The following is a 21,133-nucleotide window of genomic DNA, read 5'->3' on the forward strand; positions in this document are numbered from 1 at the left end:
GGGCAAGAGCCCTTCATCAGGAATGGCTGAAGGGCTCTTGCCCGAAACAGCGATTCTCCTGTTCTTCGGATGCTGTCCGACCTGCTCTCCTTTTCCAGCACCCCACTCTCTATTCTGATCTCCAGCATCTGCAGTCCTCACTTTCTCCTTCCATCAACTGACTCCATCTAAGTTTCCCACTGCCTCGGGAAAGCAACCAACAAATTCAAAGTCCCCTCCCACTCCAGCTATATCCTCTTCCATTGGGCAGAAGATATAAAAATGTTTAAACACATATGAATAGATTCAAGAACAGCTTCTTCCCCACTGTTATCAGACTTCAGAACAGATGTCTCAAATGCTAATTCTGATCTCTCTCTCTCTGCACTTTCTCTGTGGCTGTAACACGGTAAGTCGCCAAGGATTTTAGCTACAGGTGAGGTCTCAGAAGACTGGAGATTATCCAATATTGTTCCTTTGTTTAAGAAGGAAATTATAGGTCGGTGAGCTTTACATCCGTGGAGGGAAATTACTAGAGAAGATTCTTAGAGACAAGATATACTTACATTTGGAAAAGAATGGATTTATTAGGGATAGTCAGCAAAGCTTTGAATGGGGGAGTTTTGTCTCTCAAATTTGAGTTTTTTGAGGAAGGGGAAATAGATAGCGACATCTTGAAACATGTCCGTATCACAGAGGTGGTGGTGCTGGATGGCTTAAAATGCATAAAGGTGTTTAAATTCCTGGGACTTGATCAGATTACCTAGAACTCTGAGGGAAGCTAAAGAAGTGATTGCTGGGCCCCTTGCTGAGATATTTGTATCATCAATAGCCACAGGTAAGGAGCTGGAAGACTGGAGGTTGGCAAACGTGGTGTCACTATTTAAAAAGGTGGTAAGGAAAAGCCAGGGAACTATAGACCAATGAGCCTGACATTGGTGGTGGGCAAGTTGTTGGAAGGAATCCTGAAGGATTTGGAAAGGCAAGGACTGATTAGGGGTGTCAACATGGCTTTGTGTGTGCAACATCATGTCTCAATAACTGGATTGAGTTTTTTTTTAAAGAAATCACAAAGAACATTGATAAGGGCAGAGCAGTGGAGGTGATCTATCGGGACTTAGTAAGGCAAGGTTCCTCATGGTAGACTGATTAGCAAGGTTAGACCACATGCAATACAGGGAGAACTAGCCATTTGGATACAGACCTGGCTTGAAGGTAGAAGACAGAGGGTGATGGTAAAGGATTGCTTTTCAGACTGGAGCCCTGTGACAGTGCTGTGCCACAAGGATTGGTGCTAGGTCCATTTATTTTATCAATTATATAAATTATTTTGATGTGAACATAGTAGATATGGTTAACAAGTTTGCAGATGACACCAAAATTGGAGGTGTAGTGGACACAGAAGGAGGTCACCTCAGGGTACATTGTGATCTTGATTAGATGGGCCAAGGATTGGCAGTTAACAGTTTAATTTAGATAACTGAGAGATGCTGCATTTTGGAAAGGCAAATTAGGGCAAGACTTATACACTTAATGGTAAGGTCCTGGGGAGGGTTACTGAACAAAAAAAAAAACCTTGGAGTGCATGTTCATAATTCCTTGCAAGTGGAGTCGCACGTTGATAGGATAGTGAAGGCGACATTTGGTATGCTTGCCTTTATTGGTCAATGCATTGAATATAGGAGTTGAAAGGTCATGTTGTGGCTGTACAGCACATTGGTGAGGCTACTTTTGGAATACCGCATGCATTTCTGGTCTCCCTGATATAGGAAGGCTACTGTGAAACTTGAAAGGGTTCAGAAAAGATTTACAAGGATGTGCCAGGGCTGGAATGTTTGAGCTGTAGCTCGACGCTGAATAGTCTAGGTCTATTTTCCCTGGAGCATTGGAGACTGAGGGGTGACCTTATAGAGGTTTGTAAAATCATAAAGGGCATAGATTGGGTAAATGGACAGGGTCTTTTTTCCCCCCCAGAATGGGGGAGTCCAAAACTAGAGGGCATAGGTTTAAGATGAGAGGGGGGAAAATTTAAAAGGGACACAATGGGCAATTTTTTCATGGAGAGGGTGACACATATATGGAATGAACTGCCAGAAGAAGTGATGAAGGCTGTTACAATTACAAAATTTAAAAGGCATCTGGATGGGTATATGAATAGGAAGTGCTTGGAGGGATGTGGGCCAAATGCTAGCAAGTGTGACTACATGTATCTAGGAAACCTGGTGGGCATGGACGATTTGGCCTGAAGGTTCTGTTTCCATGCTGTACATCTCTCTGGCTGTAAGTGTTAAAAGATGATTGATGAGGGTAGGGCAGTAGATGTTGTCTACATGGACTTTATAAAACATCTGACAAGATCCCTCAAGATAGGCTGATCCAGAAGATGAAGTCACATGGGATCCATGGTCAGTTGGTAAGTTGGATACAAAATTGGCTTGGTTGTGAAAGACAAAGGGTCATTATGGAGGGGTGTTTTTCTGATTAAAGGTCTGTGACCAGTGGTGTTCCGCAAGGATCAGTGCTGGACACTTTTCTGTTTGTAATATACATAAATGATTTGGAATGAAAATCTCAGAGATCTGATTAGTAATGAAAATTGAAGTAGTTGTGGATATTAAGAAAGGTTTATCAAAGGATATCGAGCAGTTGGAAGATGGAGAAATGGAAGATGAAGTTTAATCCAGACAAGTGTGAGGTGAGGCATTTTGAGAGGTCAAATGCAGGAGGAAGGCATACAGTAAACCAAAGAAACATAAAAACGAAAGACACTATACACAATTTAACATGGCCAATTCACCGAAACCTGCACATCCTTTGGCAGTTCCTTTGGGTGCATTGATATACAGAGATCTTGGGGATGCAAAACCACAGCTACCGGAAAGTAGCAACATAGATGGATGAGGTGGTGAAGACTCACGACATGCTTGCCTTCATTGGTTGGGGCTTAAGTACGAAAGGTAGTAAGTCAAATTGCTGCTGTATAAAACTTTAGTTAGGCCACATTTGTAGTATTGCGTGCAGTTCTGTTCACCACACTACAGAAAGAACGTGGAGGCTTTAGAAAGAGTATGCTGCTTGGATTGGAGTGTATTAGCTGTAAGGAGAGGTTGCACAAACTTGGAGTGTTTTTACTAGAGCTTCAAAGACTAAGGGGACGACTAAATGGAAGTATATAAAATTATGAGAGGCGTGAATAGGTTGGATAGTCAGACTGTTTTTCCCAGGGTGGAAATATTAAATAGTAGGGAACATTAGTGAGAGGGGGCAAATTTAAAAGACATGTGCGAGGCAAATTGTTTACATAATAGGTGGTAGATGTCTGGAATGGGCTGCCAGGGGAGGTGATAAAAGCAAATATGATAGCAACATTTAAAATGCATTCAGGCAGATACATGAACAGGCCAGAAATAGAGGGATACATACCATGTGAAGGCTAGTGGGATTAGTTTACTTGTATCCAGAGTGTGAAATGTAGTGGGATCAACTCCCTAAACTCAGTTCAGTTGAGAATTTCAATTGAGATTTATACAGTATTTCATTAAAGCACTGTGTTTCTACTGAAATGCATCCTTTTGTTTTTCCAGTAAACAAAAAGAAATACATTTACAATGGAATTGGAAAAGCATTAATTGCTTATCCCTACCAGCTTTGAATTGAGTGACTTGCTAAGCGATTTCAGAGGGTGATTAAGAATCTGTGTCTGGAGTCACATGTAGGCCAGATCATGTAAGGGTAGCAGATTTTCTTTGCTCAAGGACAGACAGCGTTTTAATAACAAACCAGCAATAGTTAAATGGTTACCATTAGACCAGATTTTAATTTCAGATTTTTAATGAATTCATTTCACCATCTGCCATGGCATTTGAACCAATAGCACCTGAATATTAGCTGAGGTGCTGGATTACGAGTCCAGTAACATTACAGCTATGCCAACACATTCCTGTAGGAGCTGTTAAATTGTTTGGCACCAGTGTGTTTTCAGCTCCTTCCCATATTTGCTACGTGCAAAATTACACTGTTTCCAATGACTTCACTACAAATAACAGTGAAGTAATTGAGTACATCTGCAATTGGTAGAATGTATTCTTGCTCTTGAGAGTAGCATTCAACATTAATTTTAATGAGCTTTAATTAAAATAAGCTGCATTTGAGTAGCAATAACATAATTTTGTGTTGTTACTGTGGTGTTACTGTAGAATTGGCTACAATTTTAAAAAAAGTTTCTAAATAATTACATAATTGCTCCTTAGAACCCTGTAACTTTGCATTACAAAGGAACAAGTGCCATATGGCAAGATGACTCTTCTATAAGATCCATAACATTTATCGTGAACAAGACAATCTGTTTACAATTCTCTTCCCACCTTTGATTTCCTTCCAGCATTTGCAAAAACATAGCAAAATGCACTGTTGACAATAAACCAAGAACAGGTTTATGATAAAAGTTGGGTGCAGAATATAATAAACAGGATGAATAGAATTAAAGGCACAAAAAAGATGATGAAGACAATGAAGATGAAGAAGAAAGGCAGGAAAGTATTGATGTTTGGTTGATGACAAAGAGAGCCCAAAAATCTTCAACAAATGTACTCAAAATAAACAAATGATGATATTGATTTGAGTCAAAAAGTGAAATCTTGTGGAGACTGAGGGCATTAATGATGTTCTGAAATGAGTGTTTTATATCAATCTTCATAAAGAAAAAGAATTACATTAACACTAGGATCACTGGAATATGGGTGACAAGACACATTGTAGGGAACAAAGCAGAAGAAAGCTTTAAATAATATCAACATATTTCATAGTTACCAACTCATCCTGTTAAGGTGTAATGCAACATATATCACTGAAGAAAATTAGAATTGAGATAGTTTTAAGTCTGGCCACAATACTCCAAATCTCTTTGGATACCGGAGTACTAGAGAACTGGAGGATTGAATTTTTTTTATCCCATTTACAATTTAGGCAAGAGGGATAAACTCATAAATCAACTAGCCACAACAGTCAAAGACAGAATTAATCATGAAAGGACACATGACATCTCAAGGTTATAGCACGTGACACCTCCTGGATATCAGTGCTTTCCAGGACAAACACATGTGCACACACATTTGCAGTTCGAGGAGTTTAGCCAAGTCATTGAGCTTGAGGCTGAGTTGTAGATTCTGTGACAGAGCAACGATTAGTAATCTTTGCATGGTCAGGAAGGAGAGGTCATATATGGAGTGAGACACAGCCTGCACGATTGTATAGTTGAGGGATCCAGGAGACAAAATTAGAAGAAGTACACCTTTGCTTGTTTCTTGGTTCATCGTTTTTAAGGTCTTTTTGACAGGATAAAATTGAAGCCCAAGATCGGGAGCCTAGCACAAAAAGAGTGACATCACAGGATAACCATAATCATTGGTTGGTAATAGCTGCTAATTTGACAGTCTACTATAAGTTACTTTCAGATTGAAGGTAAACAGGAGAAATATTTATAGATTACAAACTAAAAGAGGAGTAGAATTTTTTTAAAATCAAAAATAAAGAGTTAAGTAAATGAAAAAAAGATGCAGGGCCAGGCAATGTGTTGTACCTGCATGATGTGAGAGCTGGTGGACCCTATTGTGGTTCATAGCAACCACAAATGTAGCAGGTATTGGTTGCTTAAAGAAATCTGTCTCAAAGTTGATGAGACAGATGAAGGAGGGGGATGAGTTGCCTGGATGTTGTGCTTTAGGAGGCAATCGCCTCTCAGATTAATTCCACAAATTCTGTAAGTAGTCAGGCACAGGAGGCAGGTAGAGGAATCCAGGAAGTACAGCTGAAGGAGCGTCAGACCTTGTCCAACAGGTTTGAGATTCATGTTCATTGTGTGGATGAGAGCAGGGGATGTAGGGAGGATGAACAAACTGACCATAGCACTATGATACAAGGAATCATTCGAGAGAAGGGACTAAAGAAAAATGGAATTGTAATTGGGGTAGTAGAGTCAGGGGAATTGACACTGTTCTCTGTGGCCAGGATTGAGATTCCCAAAGGCGGAGTTGTTGCCTGGTGCCCAGGTTGAGGATCTCATCTAGGCTGAAGAGGAACTTTGTGTGAGAGGGGAAAGATCCAGTTGCCACGGTTCACGTAGGTACCAATGACATAGGTAGAATGAGGAAAGAAATTCTGACGCCATATGAGCGGCTAAGAGCTAAATTATAAAGCACATCTAAAAAGTAATAACCTCCAGATTACTACCAGAGCCACAAGCTAATTGGTACAAGATAAAAGAGGTAAATGCTTCACTCAAAGATTAGTGTGGGAGAAGTGGATTCAAATTCATGGGTTATTGGCACGGACACTGGGGAAGACTTTGTCTTTAATACATGAAGCATTCAGAATAAGGTAGATGAATTGCTGGCACAACTTGCGGTCATAAGGACTTTGAACTAGTTAAGGGCAGGGTGGCTCAGGAAAGGTTATTAAAGTTTCCAGAACAACTAACAGGACAGAGAGTATGGAAAGGGTTAGTAAGCTAACTTCAGCCACAGTAAATAAAGTGCATGCAATTCTGGTCTCCTTCCTATTGGAAGGATGTTGTGACACTTGAAAGGGTTCAGAAAAGATTTACAACGATGTTGCCAGGGTTGGAGGGTTTGAGCTACAGGGAGAGGCTGAACAGGCTGGGGCTGATTTCCCTAGAGCTTTGGAGGCTGAGGGGTGACCTTTTGAGGTTTATAAAATCATAAAGGACACGCATAGGATAAATAGGCAAGATCTTTTCCCTGGTGTGGGGTCCAGAACTAGAGGGCATTGTTTCAGGATGAGAGGGGAAGATATAAAAGGGACCTAAGAGGCAACCTTTTCACACAGAGGGTGGTGTGTGTATGGAGTGAGCTGCCAGAGGAAATGGTGGAGGCTGGTACAATTACAGCATTTAAAAGGCATCTGGATGGGTATATGTAAAAGGGTTGAGAGGGATATGGGCCAAATGCTGGCAAATGGGACTGGTTTAGGTTAGGATATCTGGTCAGCATGGATGAGTGGACCAAAGGGTCTGTTTCTGTGCTGTACATCTCTGTGACACTATGACTCTAAGACTTTAAGTAGTATGGATTGAGAAATGTCAAACAGTTTTTGAAAGACTATTTTTATAAGCAGTATCTGCAGGATTAAACAAGCACTTAAAGTAGCCACTGATGCAAATGACATTGGAGAGGAACTGTGCTCCTTCAGGAAGACAAATTGGATTAGAGAGACCAATGAGTTATCCTCTAAGAAGTTAAAGCAGCATCAAAAATAGTATTCCACCATAGAGAAGAAAACAATTAGTTATTTCTGGCTTTCAAACACTTTGAGATACATACTGCAAATTAAGAGAGCGAGACTATAATCTATGCTGAACATATGTTAAATTGTTGTGGAAAAGTTTAAAACAGAGTACCAGATTATCCCATTGAAGTTTATCTTTCAACTACACCACTAAAAATAATGGTCAGGAAATCAAATGTGATTGCAGATGCCCTGTTCAGAACCTTGAGAAACCAGAGTAAAAATTCCTCCACTTTTGTTTCAGCAGCAGGAACTGCAGGAGCGTCGACCCGAGGCTGATGGGAAGGTGAATCATTGATTTAAAAACTTACCTTGAGTGCTGGGGCCCTCCATTTTCCTTTCAGCAGCAGGAAGAGTGGGAGGGTCGACCAGGGAGTGGACTGGAAGGTAAATCACTGATTTAAAAACCTACCTCGTGAATAGGCGGAGTGCACGCTGAGGAGGAGCAGACATGGAACTGCTGAGCAAGTGAAGCAATATATTTGGGTGGTTGCATTACCTGAAACACTACTTAGGTAGTGTCTCCCACCCATCCTCCTACTGCATGTCCTTGATAAGTACGTACCTGTGAGGCAGGGAGGAGGTGGTCAAGCGAGGGAGCCATGGTTTACTAAGGAAGATGAATCTCTTGTCAAGAGGAAGAAGGGGGCTTAAGTTAAGATGAGACGCGAAGGCTCAGTTAGGGCGCTTGTGAGTTGCAAGTTAGCTCTCTCTTTAGGTCATTCCTGTCTAACAAGAGCCAGAAGAGGTCATGGCAGATAGGATCAAGGAAAACCCTAAAGCTTTCTATAGATATATCAAGAATATAAGAATGACTAGAGAAAGATTAGTGCCAATCAAGGATAGTAGTGGGAAGTTGTGCGTGGAGTCCGAGGAGATCGGTGAAGCGCTAAATGAATATTTTTCATCACTATTCACGCTAGAAAAAGACAATGTTGTTCAGGAGAAACCTGAGGAGGTGTTAGCAATTGAGGAAAGTGTGAAAATAGATGTCCTCTGGGCCAGATGGGATTTAACCTAGGATTCTCTGGGAAACAAGGTAGAGATTGCAGAGCCTTTTGCTTTGATCTTTGTGTCGTCATTGACTACAAGAATAATGCCAGAAGACTAGAGGATAGCAAATGTTGTGCCCTTGTTCAAGAAGAGGGTAGAGACATCGCTGGCAATTATCGACCAGTAAGCCTTACTTAGGTTGTGGGTAAAGTGTTGGAAAAGCTTATAAGAGATAAGATTTATAATCAGCTAGAGATAAATAAGTTGATTAGGGATAGTCAATATGGTTTTGCGAAGGGTAGGTTGTGCCTTACAAACATTGAGTTCTTTGAGATCGTGACTACACAGGTGGATGAGGGTAAAGCAGTTGATGAGGTGCATATGGATTTCAGTAAGGTGTTTGATAAGGTTCCCCATGATAGGCTATTGAAGAAAAATACAGAGGCATGGGATTGAGGGTGTCTGGATCAGAAATTGGCGAGCTGAAAGAAGACAGAGGGTGATGGTTAATGGGAAATGTTCATCCTGGAGTTCAGTTACTAGTGGTGTACCGCAAGGATCTGTTTTGGGGCCAATGCTGTTTGTCATTTTTATAAATGACCTAGATGAGGGCGTAGAAGGATGGATTAATAAATTTGCGGATAACACTAAGGTCAGTGGAATTGTGGATAGTGCTTAAGGATGTTGCAGGTTACAGAGGGACATAGATAAGCTGCAGAACTGGACTGAAAGGTGGTAAATGGAGTTTAATGCGGAAAAGTGTGAGGTGATTCAGTTAGGAAGGAGCAACAGGAACAAAGAGTACTGGGCTAATGGTAAGATTCTTGGTAGTGATGAGCAGACAGATCTCTGTGTCCATGTACATAGATTCCTGAAAGTTGCCACCCAGGCTGATAGGGTTGTTAAGAAGGTATATGGTGTGTTAGCTTTTATTGGTAGAGGGATTGAGTTTCGGAGCCACAAGGTCATGCTGCAGCTATACAAAACTCTGGTGTGTCCGCACTTGGAGTATTGTATACAGTTCACTGCATTATAGAAAGGATGTGGAAGCTTTGGAAAGGGTTCAGAGGAGATTTACTAAGATGTTGCCTGTTATGGAGGGAAGGTCTTATGAGGAAAGGCTGAGGGACTTGAGGCTGTTTTCGTTAGAGAGGAGAAGGTTGAGAGGTCACTTAATTGAGACATATAAGGTAATCAGAGGGTGGACAGTGAGAGCCTTTTTCTTCGGATGGTGATGGTTAGCGCGAGGGGACATAGCTTTAAATTGAGGGGTGATAGATATAGGACAGATGTCAGAGGTAGTTTCTTTACTCAGCGAAATGGAGGGGCGTGGAACGCAATGCCTGCAACAATAGTAGACTAGCCAACTTTAAGGGCATTTAAATGGTCATTGGATAAGCATGTGGGTGAAAAGAGAATAGTGCAGCAAAGATAGGGTTCAGATTTGTTCCACAGGTTCATCAAGGGTCAAAGGGCCTGTACTGCACTGTAATGTTCTATGTTCTAAAAATGAAGAGGTAATATTGACCAAGGCTACAAGAATAAATAGAAGTATATGTCTGTCTATTGCTTTGTGCTATTTTGGTTTTTGTTTGTAATGATGTGAGAATGAAACATTTGTCATTAGTTGTGCAGTGAAAATGTCATACTCCAGATCACTAATTTGGACAAGATATCCTGACTAGAACCATAATAAGAATTTGGGAACCTTGTCTGGGGAAGGTTCTAACAATCTACAATCAAATATATACAGTCAGATATACATGTATGATAAAAAAAACTGATCCCTCTCTCCTCCCAGGATAATTGTCAAAAAGCTCATTTTTGCTTGTAGTACAGCTATACATTAACTGCTAAAATGACTTGTTTCTTAAGGCAGATCACACAAAGTGCTTGGAAAATACAGTTTTCAATAAATGCCAATAAACACAATCAAATCCCTTTGTCAGGGTCCAACCATATGAGATCACAACTGAAAATAACATTCTGGAGTTGGCTTAAACTTCAAAATCAACCACGTACATAGAATAAAAATTAAACGCTCAATCACTGCACAGTGTTTGAGAGTGTAATATACTCACCTGTGGCAATTCCCATTCAGATTTGGATCCATCTGTCCGGTAGTAATATGGTCGGCCTTGATCATCAATATGTTTCATCCACTGAAAACAAAGATATTGTTTTACACTCTGGTACATTGTAGGACTCAGCACTACCTTAATTATCAAAAAGGAAAATGATTATTATTATTAATCATAATTATTATTTTCCACAAAGGTTTTACCCCAACTTCTCTAGGGCTGATAACAAATACTGAAATTGGGACAATGAAAATAAAAAAATAAGCTTCAGTTTCAGAAAAAGTTGAGACTCGAACTGAAATTCTGATGAGAGTGAGTCAGAAGGTTTTACTGTCACCTGACTGATGGTTACATATTAATTTCTCAAATTTTGCTGCTATACTCTCATCAGCAAATACAAATAATTTAATAACATTACCAGACTAGAAACAATTTCCTCAACTTCTTGAAATACAAGCGAACAGAAAACTACTAGGTCATGTGAAACTCTTTATATCAAATTGCACAGTATGTGAAAATTTTTGTTGATATGGATACTTCTGATTTCCCTGTACTTAACAATAGTAACTCATCCATTGTCAATTGAAAATAGTATTTAATTTTCAATCTTAATTGAATTAAATTGCCAAATACTGAACTCCGCAACTATAATTTATGTTAATAAGAGCTACAGTTCCTTTTAGAAAAAGAATACAGTAACAGCAGACAGCTAAGGAGCAAGTCAACTGAAGATAAGAAATCAAAGTACCTTTTCATCAGTATATTCATTGACATACAAAGTTTGGCCACGCTCATCCATTTCTTCTGACCAACCACGTGGAGGTAAATCAAATTGATTATCTGTATGGCTGGAGTAAATGCTGCGGTAGTTCTCTTCAGTGATGTGATGCTAGAAGCATTTAGAGAAGGAACATGTTGTGCTTTATGTGTTTGATTATGGAAGTTTCAGGCATTTGAGAATTGCTGTTGTTATTGAAAAAATACAGAAGTAAATACTAATTTCCCTTTGATAAATACTATCCCCTAAATTAAAAGAAGGTTTGAGAAATGAAGTAAACACTTCATTCTCAGGGGTTGCCACAATGGCTCAGTGATTAGCACGGCTGCCTCAGGGTGCCAGGGAGCTGGGTTTAATTCCAGCCTTGCATGACTGTGTGGAGATGGCACATTCTCCCAGTATCTGCCTGGGTTCCCTCTGGATGCTCTGATTTCCTCCCGAAGTCCAAAGATGTGCAGGTTAGGTGAATAGCCATGGTAAAATGCAGGGTTAGGAGGATAGGATGGGGGAGTGCTGGGTAGGATGCTCTTTGATGGTTTAGTGTGGATTCAATGGGCTGAATGACCTCTTTCTGCACTGTAGGGATACTATGATTCCAAGTTCTTCCAAAATTAATACAAGAATCACAGAAAAGAGAGATTCAAACTTGTATCACACGTGGTGTGAAGAAATATTTCTTTGACTCTCTCCTGAAAAAGCTTGTTAATTTTTAAAAATTGTACCTACTGATCTCAGATGCCCCAACTACCAGAAACAGTTTCTCTCAATCAACCCCATCTATCCCTGAAAACATCAGAGAATACAATCTTACTTTGTGTCAACTCTCCTCATTACTATCATGCAAGTAAACTGATGTTGCACTCCCTCCAAAGCTACTGTACCTATGGTGTGGTGCCCAGAAATGCTTCCTTAATTCATGTCTTCATATAGCTGAGGAATGAATTCAATACTGCTCCCTCCCCATCTCTTGCATTCTATTTCTCAAGACGTAAAAGTCAGTGGTAAATTCATTTTTGAATTTCCAGTATTTCTAGCTTTTTACCATTTAAGAAAGTTCTGTTCCACAGTTAAAACTGAATTATTTATATACAGAAGGAAAGAAGAGAGGTCAAAATGAACATGGACCCCTTAGAAATGAATCTGGTGTGATAATTATAAGGAATAAAGAAATGACAGAGGAAATAAGTAGATATATTGTATCTGGTATAACTATGGAGGATACTTCAAACATCCCATTGAAATGAAAGAAAACGGGAAAGGAATTAAGATCACTATTATGAGTGCAGTTGCATTAGACTAAATACAGTTAAATACCCTGATGGCTTGCATCCTAGGAACCTAAAAGAAACAGCTACAGAAATAGTGGATGCGTTCGTTATAAATTTCCAAAAATTCCTGGGTTTTGGAGAAGTACCTGAGGATTGGAAAACTGCCAATATGACACTCCAATTCACGTAGGTGAAAAGGCATCATTGATTACTCCTTAGGTAAATGCAAGTAGTATTCAGAATAAAAATAAAATTAATGGCACAAATAGAGTTGAATAAGACCCTAAAATACACATACAGAAATAGGACATTCGGCCCATCTAATCTACTCTGCCATTCGATCAAGCTCATGTGTTTCATAACCTCATTGTCATATCTTCTCCGTTACCTTGATCCCCTTACTTATCAAGGACCTACCTATCTCTGCCTTAAATACTGAAAGTCATAAGTCAGATGACACCAGGTTATAGTCCAACAGGTTTATTTGAAGTCACAAGCTTTCAGAGCTCTGATGAACAGTCATCTAGACTTGAAACATTAGCTTGCTTCCTTCATGAATGTTATCCAACCCGCTGTGATCACCAGCATTTGTTGTTTTCAGTACAGATGCCAGCATCTGCAGTAATTTGCTCCTGCATTCTGTCTTAAAAACATTCAATGACTGGTCTCCATAATCTTCTTCAGCATCGAGTTCCACAAATTCACCACTCTCTGGCTGAAGGTATTTCTCCTCATCTCAAGGGTCATCCCTTCATTGTGAAGCTGTGCTCTCAGGTTCTAGTCTCTCCTACTTGTGGAAAAATCATCTCCACATCTCCTCTGCCCAGGCTTCTCAGGCTTATAAGCGTCAATGAGATCTCCCCCTCCCCCATCCTACATAGAGTACACACCCAGAATGCTCACCAGTCCTACGACAAGCCCTTAGGATTATTCTTGTAAATCTCCTCCAGATCAAGACCAGCACATCTTTCCTCCAACATGGAGCCCAAAACTGCTCACAATATTCCATATGCAGCCTGACCAGAGCCTTTACACTGCCTCAGCAGTACCTCTCAAAACAAATATTAACATTGCATTTCCCTTCCTAAATGCAAATTAATGGCAATGATCTTATAAGCTATGACATGGACACAGTTAAAAGATATCAAAGATAGAACTAGAATGTTCAAAGGTATGTGATTTTTCAAAAGGATGGAAAGGAAGGGAAAGATGGTAGAGTACCTTTGTTAGTATAACGTGAAGTAAGTATGAGAGCAAGAAAGAATTGAGAAGCAGATAATACAGAATCCATATGGGTGGAGATATAAAAAGGGAAAGTAGTTGATAAGTCCCCAAAAAGTAGCTATACATTGGGACAGGGAATAAATCAGGAGATAAATGGAGCACATTAATCATGGGTGACTTTAACCTTCATGTAGATTGGGATAGTCAGATTGGCAGAAGCAGCCATTAGGAAGAATTCATAGAGTGTATTCAGAATAGTTTAATTCAATGATATGTCGCAAATCCAACCAGGGATCAGAGTGTTTTGGATCTGGTGATGTCTAATTAGGCAGGTTTAAAAGATCCCTTAGGAAAGAATAACTATCACACTTAGATTTTAGGATTCAGTTTGAGGGGGAGAAACTTGGGTTGGAAACAACTGTACTAAGCTTAAATAAAGGCAATGACAATGGACTGAGTGCACAGCTAAATGGAATGATTGGGAGTTTAGCAGCACAGATGGCTGAAGGACATAAGCAGACAATTTAAAAAAACGTTTATAGTTCACAGCAAAGTCATACACCAAAAGAAAGATTTTAGGAAGGGGATAAAGCCAATCACAATTAACCAGTGAAGTTAAGGATAGCAAGAGATTGAAAGAAATGACATACAATTTGCAATGAAAAAGTGTAGGAGTTGGGAGGTCATCTCTCAGCTGTACAGCACATTGGTTAGGCCACATTTGGAATTCTATATGCAATTCTGTTCTCTCTCCTATTGGAAGGATGTTGTAAAACTTGAAAGGTTCAGATAAGATTTACAAAGATATTGCCAGGGTTGAAGGATTTGAGCGAAAGGAAGAGGTTGAATAGACCGGGACTGTTTTCCCTTGAGTGTTGGAAGCTGAGTGATGACCTTATATATAAAATCATGAGGGGCATGGATAGGGTAAACAGACAAGATCTTTTCTCTGGGGTGGGAGAGTCCAGAACTAGAGGGCATAGGTTTAGGGTTTATTTTGCTAAAGCTATACAAGGTACTAGTCAGACCACAGCTGAAATACTGTGCATGGTTTTGGACACCTTACCTAAAGAAAGATATACTGGCATTGGAGGCAATTTAGAGAAAGGTTCATTCGACTCATAACAAATATGGAGGAATTTTCTTAGGAGTTGATTAGGCCTGTACTCACTGAAATATCAAAGAATGAAAGGTGACCTTATTGAAACATACAGGTTTCTTAGAGGACTTGACACAGTAGATAAAGAAAAGTTGCTTGCGCTCGTGGAAGAGTCTAAGACCCGAGTGCATAAGGGTCACACATTTAAGGCACAGATGGGGAAGAATTCTGTCTCTCAGTGGGGTAATGAATCTATGGAATTCTTTACCATAAAGGGCTGTTGAGGCTGAGTCATTAAGTAGATTCAAGGATAAGATAGACAGATTTTTAAAAAATCAGTAAGGCAATCAAACATCATTGGGAAAAAGTCAGGAAAATGGAATTGAGGATTATCAGATGAGCCACGCTTTCATTGAATGACAAAGCAGACTTGGTGGCTTGAATGACCTATTTGTGCTCCTATGTCTTATGGTTTACTTTGCACTTGTCTGGACAAGTGCAGCTCCAGCAGCATTGAAAACGCTTGACAACTTCCAGGTCAAAACGTCACATCCATAAACATCTTCCCTCCTCTACCACTGACACTCAGTAGGAGCCGACTGTACCACCTACAAAATTCATCAAAAGATCCTTAGCACCTTCCAAACCCACAACCACTTCCATCTGAAAGATGGGATACATGGGAACACCACCAGCGCAAGTTCATCTCTAATCACTCACAATCCCTACTCAGAAAATTATCACCATTCATTCAATGTTGTTGGGTCAAAATTCTGGAATTCCTTACAGCACTGGAGATCGAGCTATAGCACATAGATTGCAGTGGTTCCTGAAGGCATTGCCTTCTCGAGGGGAATTATAGACAGGGAATAAATGAGAGCCCAACCAGTGATGCTCACTTCCCATGATTGAATTTTAAAAATTGTGAACCGGAAAAATGCAAAGGAGTTTAATAAATACTCTACATCAATTTTCACAGCAGAAGACATTAATAGTATTCTAAAAGTACTAAATAATCAAAGATCTAAAAGATTGTGGATGCACCGGCAGTAATCCTCCCAAATCTAAAGATTCTGGGAATAATCACAGAGGATTGTAAAACTGGCAATGTAACACCTTTATTCAAAAAGGAAAGCAGATAAGAGACAGGTTTCAATATATACCAGTTGGTAATTAGGAAAATGTTATAGAGTCTATTATGAACAAAATACCAAATCATTTAGAAATACATAAAATGATCAAGTCGAGTCAGCATGGCTTCATGAAAGGATATCATATCTGACAAATTCATTGCAGTTCTTTGAGGAGCCAACAAGCAGGACTGATAAAGGGGAACCAATACATTTACTACACATGATAATAGTCCATTATTGTTAGGGATGCTCATATTTGAGAGACACAAGATGGCTGGCAGCTAAGCTGTCCCTCTAGTCCTACACAAAATGGCTGACAAGTGGTTAAACAAAATTAAAAGCCTGCTCCAGCATTTAAGTGAGACACAATGGTATCTTTGAGAAGGGATTATTGTGAGGCAAAAGGGAGCCTTACAAATGACAGCTGCAAGAAGATTTGCTAGAGAGAGTTTAATAAGAAACATCCAAGGACAGAACAGAGACAGTTAGGATGAGGGGTGTAAATCACCCCAGACGACAGTCATCATGCAGTTATGAAAACAGCAGATAAAGGTATTTTGCCATAATTAGTTGTTTCATTGGAATTATTCACAATATTAAGAATTAAGTTCTAGTTAAAGATTCTCCAGATAACCACAGAGACAGATTTCAACATTATAACAAAATACAAAGATCACTAAAAGCATTAGGAAAAAAGATTCAAACATAAATGTGAAAGTTAATTACCTCAAGAAGCTTTTCTTTATCACTAAAGGAATGCCTGGTGTATTCTAAGAAACAAATTGCTCGCAACTCATTAGCTAAAGAGTGATAATAGTAAGGCAGATAAAAAACATTACATATGACTAACTTTATAATAGAAATTAGCATTATGAATCTTATAGCAGTTATTTGGAACCAACTGTCTTTTGTATTTTTACACATAATTAGGCCAGTGGGAAAATATGAGTAACAGAATTTGAACGAGATAGCAAATGAATACAATGAACAACAGAATTCAAACAGTCCTTATGATAAGCAAGTCTAAGATATGTCTGAAGGAGTACAGTCAGTAATTTTGGAATTGGAATTAATAGGATGCATGGCAAGATCCTAAGGCCTGGTGTCTACAATGGCTGTTAAACGTCATGAGATCATGAGAACCTAGGGCTGTCTATAGGTGTGTCCATCATTGATTAGGGACTTCACAGGATTGGATGTATAGAATAAGGGGTAGGGCACAGTGACCACATTATATGTGATTATTATATCATAATGTATAAACTAATGAATCTATGATGAAGTAATGAGTTTTGCTATAGCAGGGAGCAATGTACAGTAGCTTCTGAAACTCAACAGCAAAATCCTGGTGGATTAGCCATGGGAAATGCAAGGTTATAAGAAGAATGGGTCTGGTTGGGAGGTTCAGCCTGCTTCCACACTATAGGGATTATATGGTTTTGTGCACCCTTTATGCTGCTTCTATTGTTCCAACTTCTTAAAAAAAAAGCCTAAGGTCTCACAAACTGTTACTTTATTGTCTTGGAACAGGCCGCTCTTCACCTCTGTTTCAATGTCTCTTCAAAAAAAAAATGCCGCTTGTATTATCACAGGAGTTAAAAAGATTGTAAGGCAACCTTCTTGAAGCAATCAAGATTCTTAGGGGTCTTGACAGGTTGGATGTGGAGAACAGGTTGCTTTGTGGAAGAGTCAACAAATGAAAGGCATAATCTCAGAGTTAGATGTCATCTACTTAACACGGAGATGAGAGAGATTCTTTCTTTCAGAGGTTAGTGAATCTGGAACTTTTTACTGGAGAGGGCTGTCAAGGATGGCATTTTAAATACATTTGAATAATTGAATCAAGGGTTATGGCCCAAGGCAGAAAAGTGGAATCGAGGGTAATCAGATCAGCCATGATCTTGATGGGTCAAAGGCCTACATCTGCTCCCACATCTTATGGTCAAATACAGTTTATTTGGACACTCATAAGGCCCTTGATAAAGATCCTAATAAAGGCCTGTTAACTAACATTATGGTTCCCTTCACAGAAGAATTTATTGATCTAGTTAGGAGATTTATTAGAAGGCATAGGATAGAGTCTGGATGATGAATATAAATACGAATTGGAAGCAGTGGCTTGTACTCTCTGGAATAACATTTAAGAGATGATTTTAGGATATTAAAAATACTTGATGACTACTGAGAGGAACTGGCAGAGTCTAGGACAAGGTAATATAAGCTTGCCATCAGACTCAGACTACAAACCGCAGATAAAGAGTTACATTGACAATTTTCAATCTGAAATCAACAGATTTTTGAAAACAACAGTATGAAAGCATTTGGAACAAAGGCAGGTGAATGGAGTTTGAAAACTGATCAGCCATAATTTTTATTAGTGGCAAACAGGCTAAAACAATTGAACCATTCACAAGGCTATGGACAAAGATCCATTGGCAATTCAACGATGAGGGCAATCCTATATTTGTTTGCCTTTTACAAACACATATTTTCCAAGAGTTCACTCAATTGTCACTGTAAGCAGAATTTTGAGTCATTTCCCTTCTCTCCCAGGAACATCAAAAGCATGATAGCTGAAACCAGCTAACTCAGTAGAGAACTAGGATCAATCCTTGGATGCTGTGGCTTAGTATCCCACAGCATTTACACAGTTTCAAAAGCAAGTTTCAAAATCAAGCTTTACATCTTTAAGTACTAAATAGGTTTTGATTTATAACTCACATCTAAGTTTCAGCAAATATCAATACTTCGGTTAACAAATGCAAGATATGTGTACTATTAAATGAGAGGCTTAAGCACAACATACAATCCACACTGTTGAATCTCTCTAGTTATCAATGAAACATTACAGAACTCAATGCCATGCATACTTAAACATATTTATTTTGTCAGTATGCACACTTCAATCGTTGTTTATAGTTTCCACTGCATTAAATGCAAAGTATAATATCAGCATAAAAATAAGCAATTTGCATGATAGGAAAGCACTTGCTTAAAATTCAGTTTAATATTCAAATAACACCCCTAAGCAATTTTTGTTGTCTTTATAACTAAATTGAGTTTTAAAGAGTCATAGAAGTGCCAATTCTTCAAATTCTATGAATTCCATAAAGTCTTAAGCAACATTAGAAATGTTGTGGTATCTCATTTTTTGAAAGCATCATAAAATTTCCATTATTGTGTACCACTCAACTCCAGTCTAATGGCACCACTTGGCACATAGAAACATAAAATAGTGACAGCAGTAGGCCAATTGGCCCTTTGAGTCTGTTCCACCATTCAATATGATCATAGCTGATCATCCAACTCAGTACCTTATTGCCACCTTTAGCCCTAAGAACTAGATCAACCTTCTTCTTGAAACCCAAATTGCGCACTCTGCTGAGGCAGTGGCAGAATTGGAACCTGTGTCTCAAGGACAATAGCCTAATACCCCTGATTACTAGACCAGTGATATCACCACTACATCAAAATCTCCACCACATCAATTTCCCCTTTGCAATCATTAGCCTCTGTTCGCTCTATGACACTTTGGACCACTCTTCATTCACTCCACCAACCTCTCCACTTCCCATGGCATCTTCCTACACAAATATAGGAACTGCAACACATGCTCTTTCACCTCCTGCCTTTCAACTGGACATGGTCCTAGTGGAAACATGGTGAAGCAATTATTTACTTCAATTTCATTTAATTTTGTATACTGCATTCATTTCACACACAGCTGTTTCATTTATCCGAATGATCATATGAATTTGGGTCATTGCTTTATGGAACACCATTGTTCAGTTCACAAGTTTGATCCTGGGTTTCTCGTAGTTATTCTTTTTATTGAACTCTTTGCACTCAGAATTCCACTCTTGGCTCACATACAGTGCTCTAAGTAAGCTCCACAGAAATTTGAGAAACACCTTATCTTAATTAGGCACTAAGGTCTTCCACATTCACTTAATTCAACAAATTCAGAAAACATGAAAATTCTGCTCTGATCTTTGTAAAGAACAGTTCTTGATAATGGTTACGTTTTTCCATTCCACCTCTGCCAGACACATTCTTTATTTCTTTAACTGTACCAGTACCATTCCCTTTTTCACCATGCCTTCCACTCAAACGTTTTCTTTGTACTTTCCTCCACAACCTTTTCCCTGGTTCCAGGTAGGGAAGGATTTTCTTATGAGAAGAGGTCAAGTATGTTGGGCCTGTACTCAGCGGAGTTCAAAACCTCAAGAAGCAACTTTATTGAAATATTTAAAGATTCTTAGGGGTCTTGATAGAATAGATGTGCAGAGGTTGTTTCCCTTTATGTAAGCATCCATGACTATAATCTCAGAGCAAGGGATTGCCCAGTTAGAACAGAGACAAGAAGGAATTTCTTCTGAGGGTAGAAGACTCTCAAGACTGGGTTATTAGTATATTCCAGGCTAAGATAGACAATGTTTTAGTCAATAAGGGAATCAAGTGTTAAGGGGATTATGCAGGAAAGTGGAGGTAAGGATTATCGGTTATGACCTCATTGAGTAGTGAAGCAGATTGGAGGTCTGAATGGTCTACTTCTGCTCTTATGATCTAACCAATACCAAACCCACAATGCAAGCAACCCAACACTGCAGAGTTAAAACAAATTGTGTTCTGAGAACAGTCTGTACAAGACCAGATATTTTGCATTGAGAGAAGATTAAACTAAAGTCCCATAATGAAGGGAACCCCAGGTAGCAGTGACCATAATGATTGAATTTTACATTCAGTTTGGAGGAAAGAGGTAGAGGTCCAAGGTTAGTATTTTAAATTTAAGTAAAGGCAATTGTGAAGGCATGAAAACAGAACTAATTTGCCAGTTCAGGCTGGCTAGATTAACATACGTACATACGGCCATATGAATTAATAGGAGAGGTTGGTCATTTTGGCCTTCAAACATGCTCTGTCATTCAATATTTGATCCGTTTCTGTTCAGAATTCCACATTCCCATTTATCTCCAATAATTTTTGATTTCTCTGTCAAATAAAAATTTACTTATCTCAAAAATATCTAATGACTGCTTCCAATCCCTTCTGAGGTCAGAAGTTCTAAAGTCACACAACCCTCAGGAAAAGTCCAGTGACTTCTGACCTAAAAGGGTGATTCTCAAATTTAAGACAGTGTCTTCCAGACCTGGACTCACCCGCCACCAACCTTAAATCTATCAAAAGGTGGTCCACCCTTTCCTTGTAAGAGGACCCACTCCTTCAGATATCAACCTAAAAATTTTTCTTTGAATTATCTGCAACATATTTACATC

General features: G+C 39.2%; 1 protein-coding gene across 5 annotated transcripts in view; it reads right to left on the reverse strand.

Annotated features, from left to right (window-relative positions):
* arhgap12b (Rho GTPase activating protein 12b) overlaps positions 1 to 21,133 on the reverse strand; it is a 200,324-nt gene that overhangs the window by 95,938 nt on the left and 83,253 nt on the right. For 2 of the 5 annotated variants that reach the window (XM_087987512.1, XM_043690597.2), the window contains exons 4-5: positions 11,104 to 11,244; positions 10,356 to 10,436 (exon numbers count right to left, since the gene is read on the reverse strand). The exons of 2 other annotated variants lie outside the window; for them this stretch is intronic. In XM_087987512.1, the coding sequence (XP_087843638.1) occupies positions 10,356 to 10,436; positions 11,104 to 11,244 (222 nt within the window). The remainder of the gene's footprint in view (positions 1 to 10,355; positions 10,437 to 11,103; positions 11,245 to 21,133) is intronic. One more of the 5 variants, XM_087987513.1, reaches the window with a different exon arrangement.

The sequence above is a fragment of the Chiloscyllium plagiosum genome, unplaced genomic scaffold (assembly GCF_037043375.1).
Source record: "Chiloscyllium plagiosum isolate Xiang-an unplaced genomic scaffold, Cpla_swu_hap1 HiC_scaffold_5, whole genome shotgun sequence".
NCBI classification, from domain to species: Eukaryota; Metazoa; Chordata; class Chondrichthyes; order Orectolobiformes; family Hemiscylliidae; genus Chiloscyllium; species Chiloscyllium plagiosum.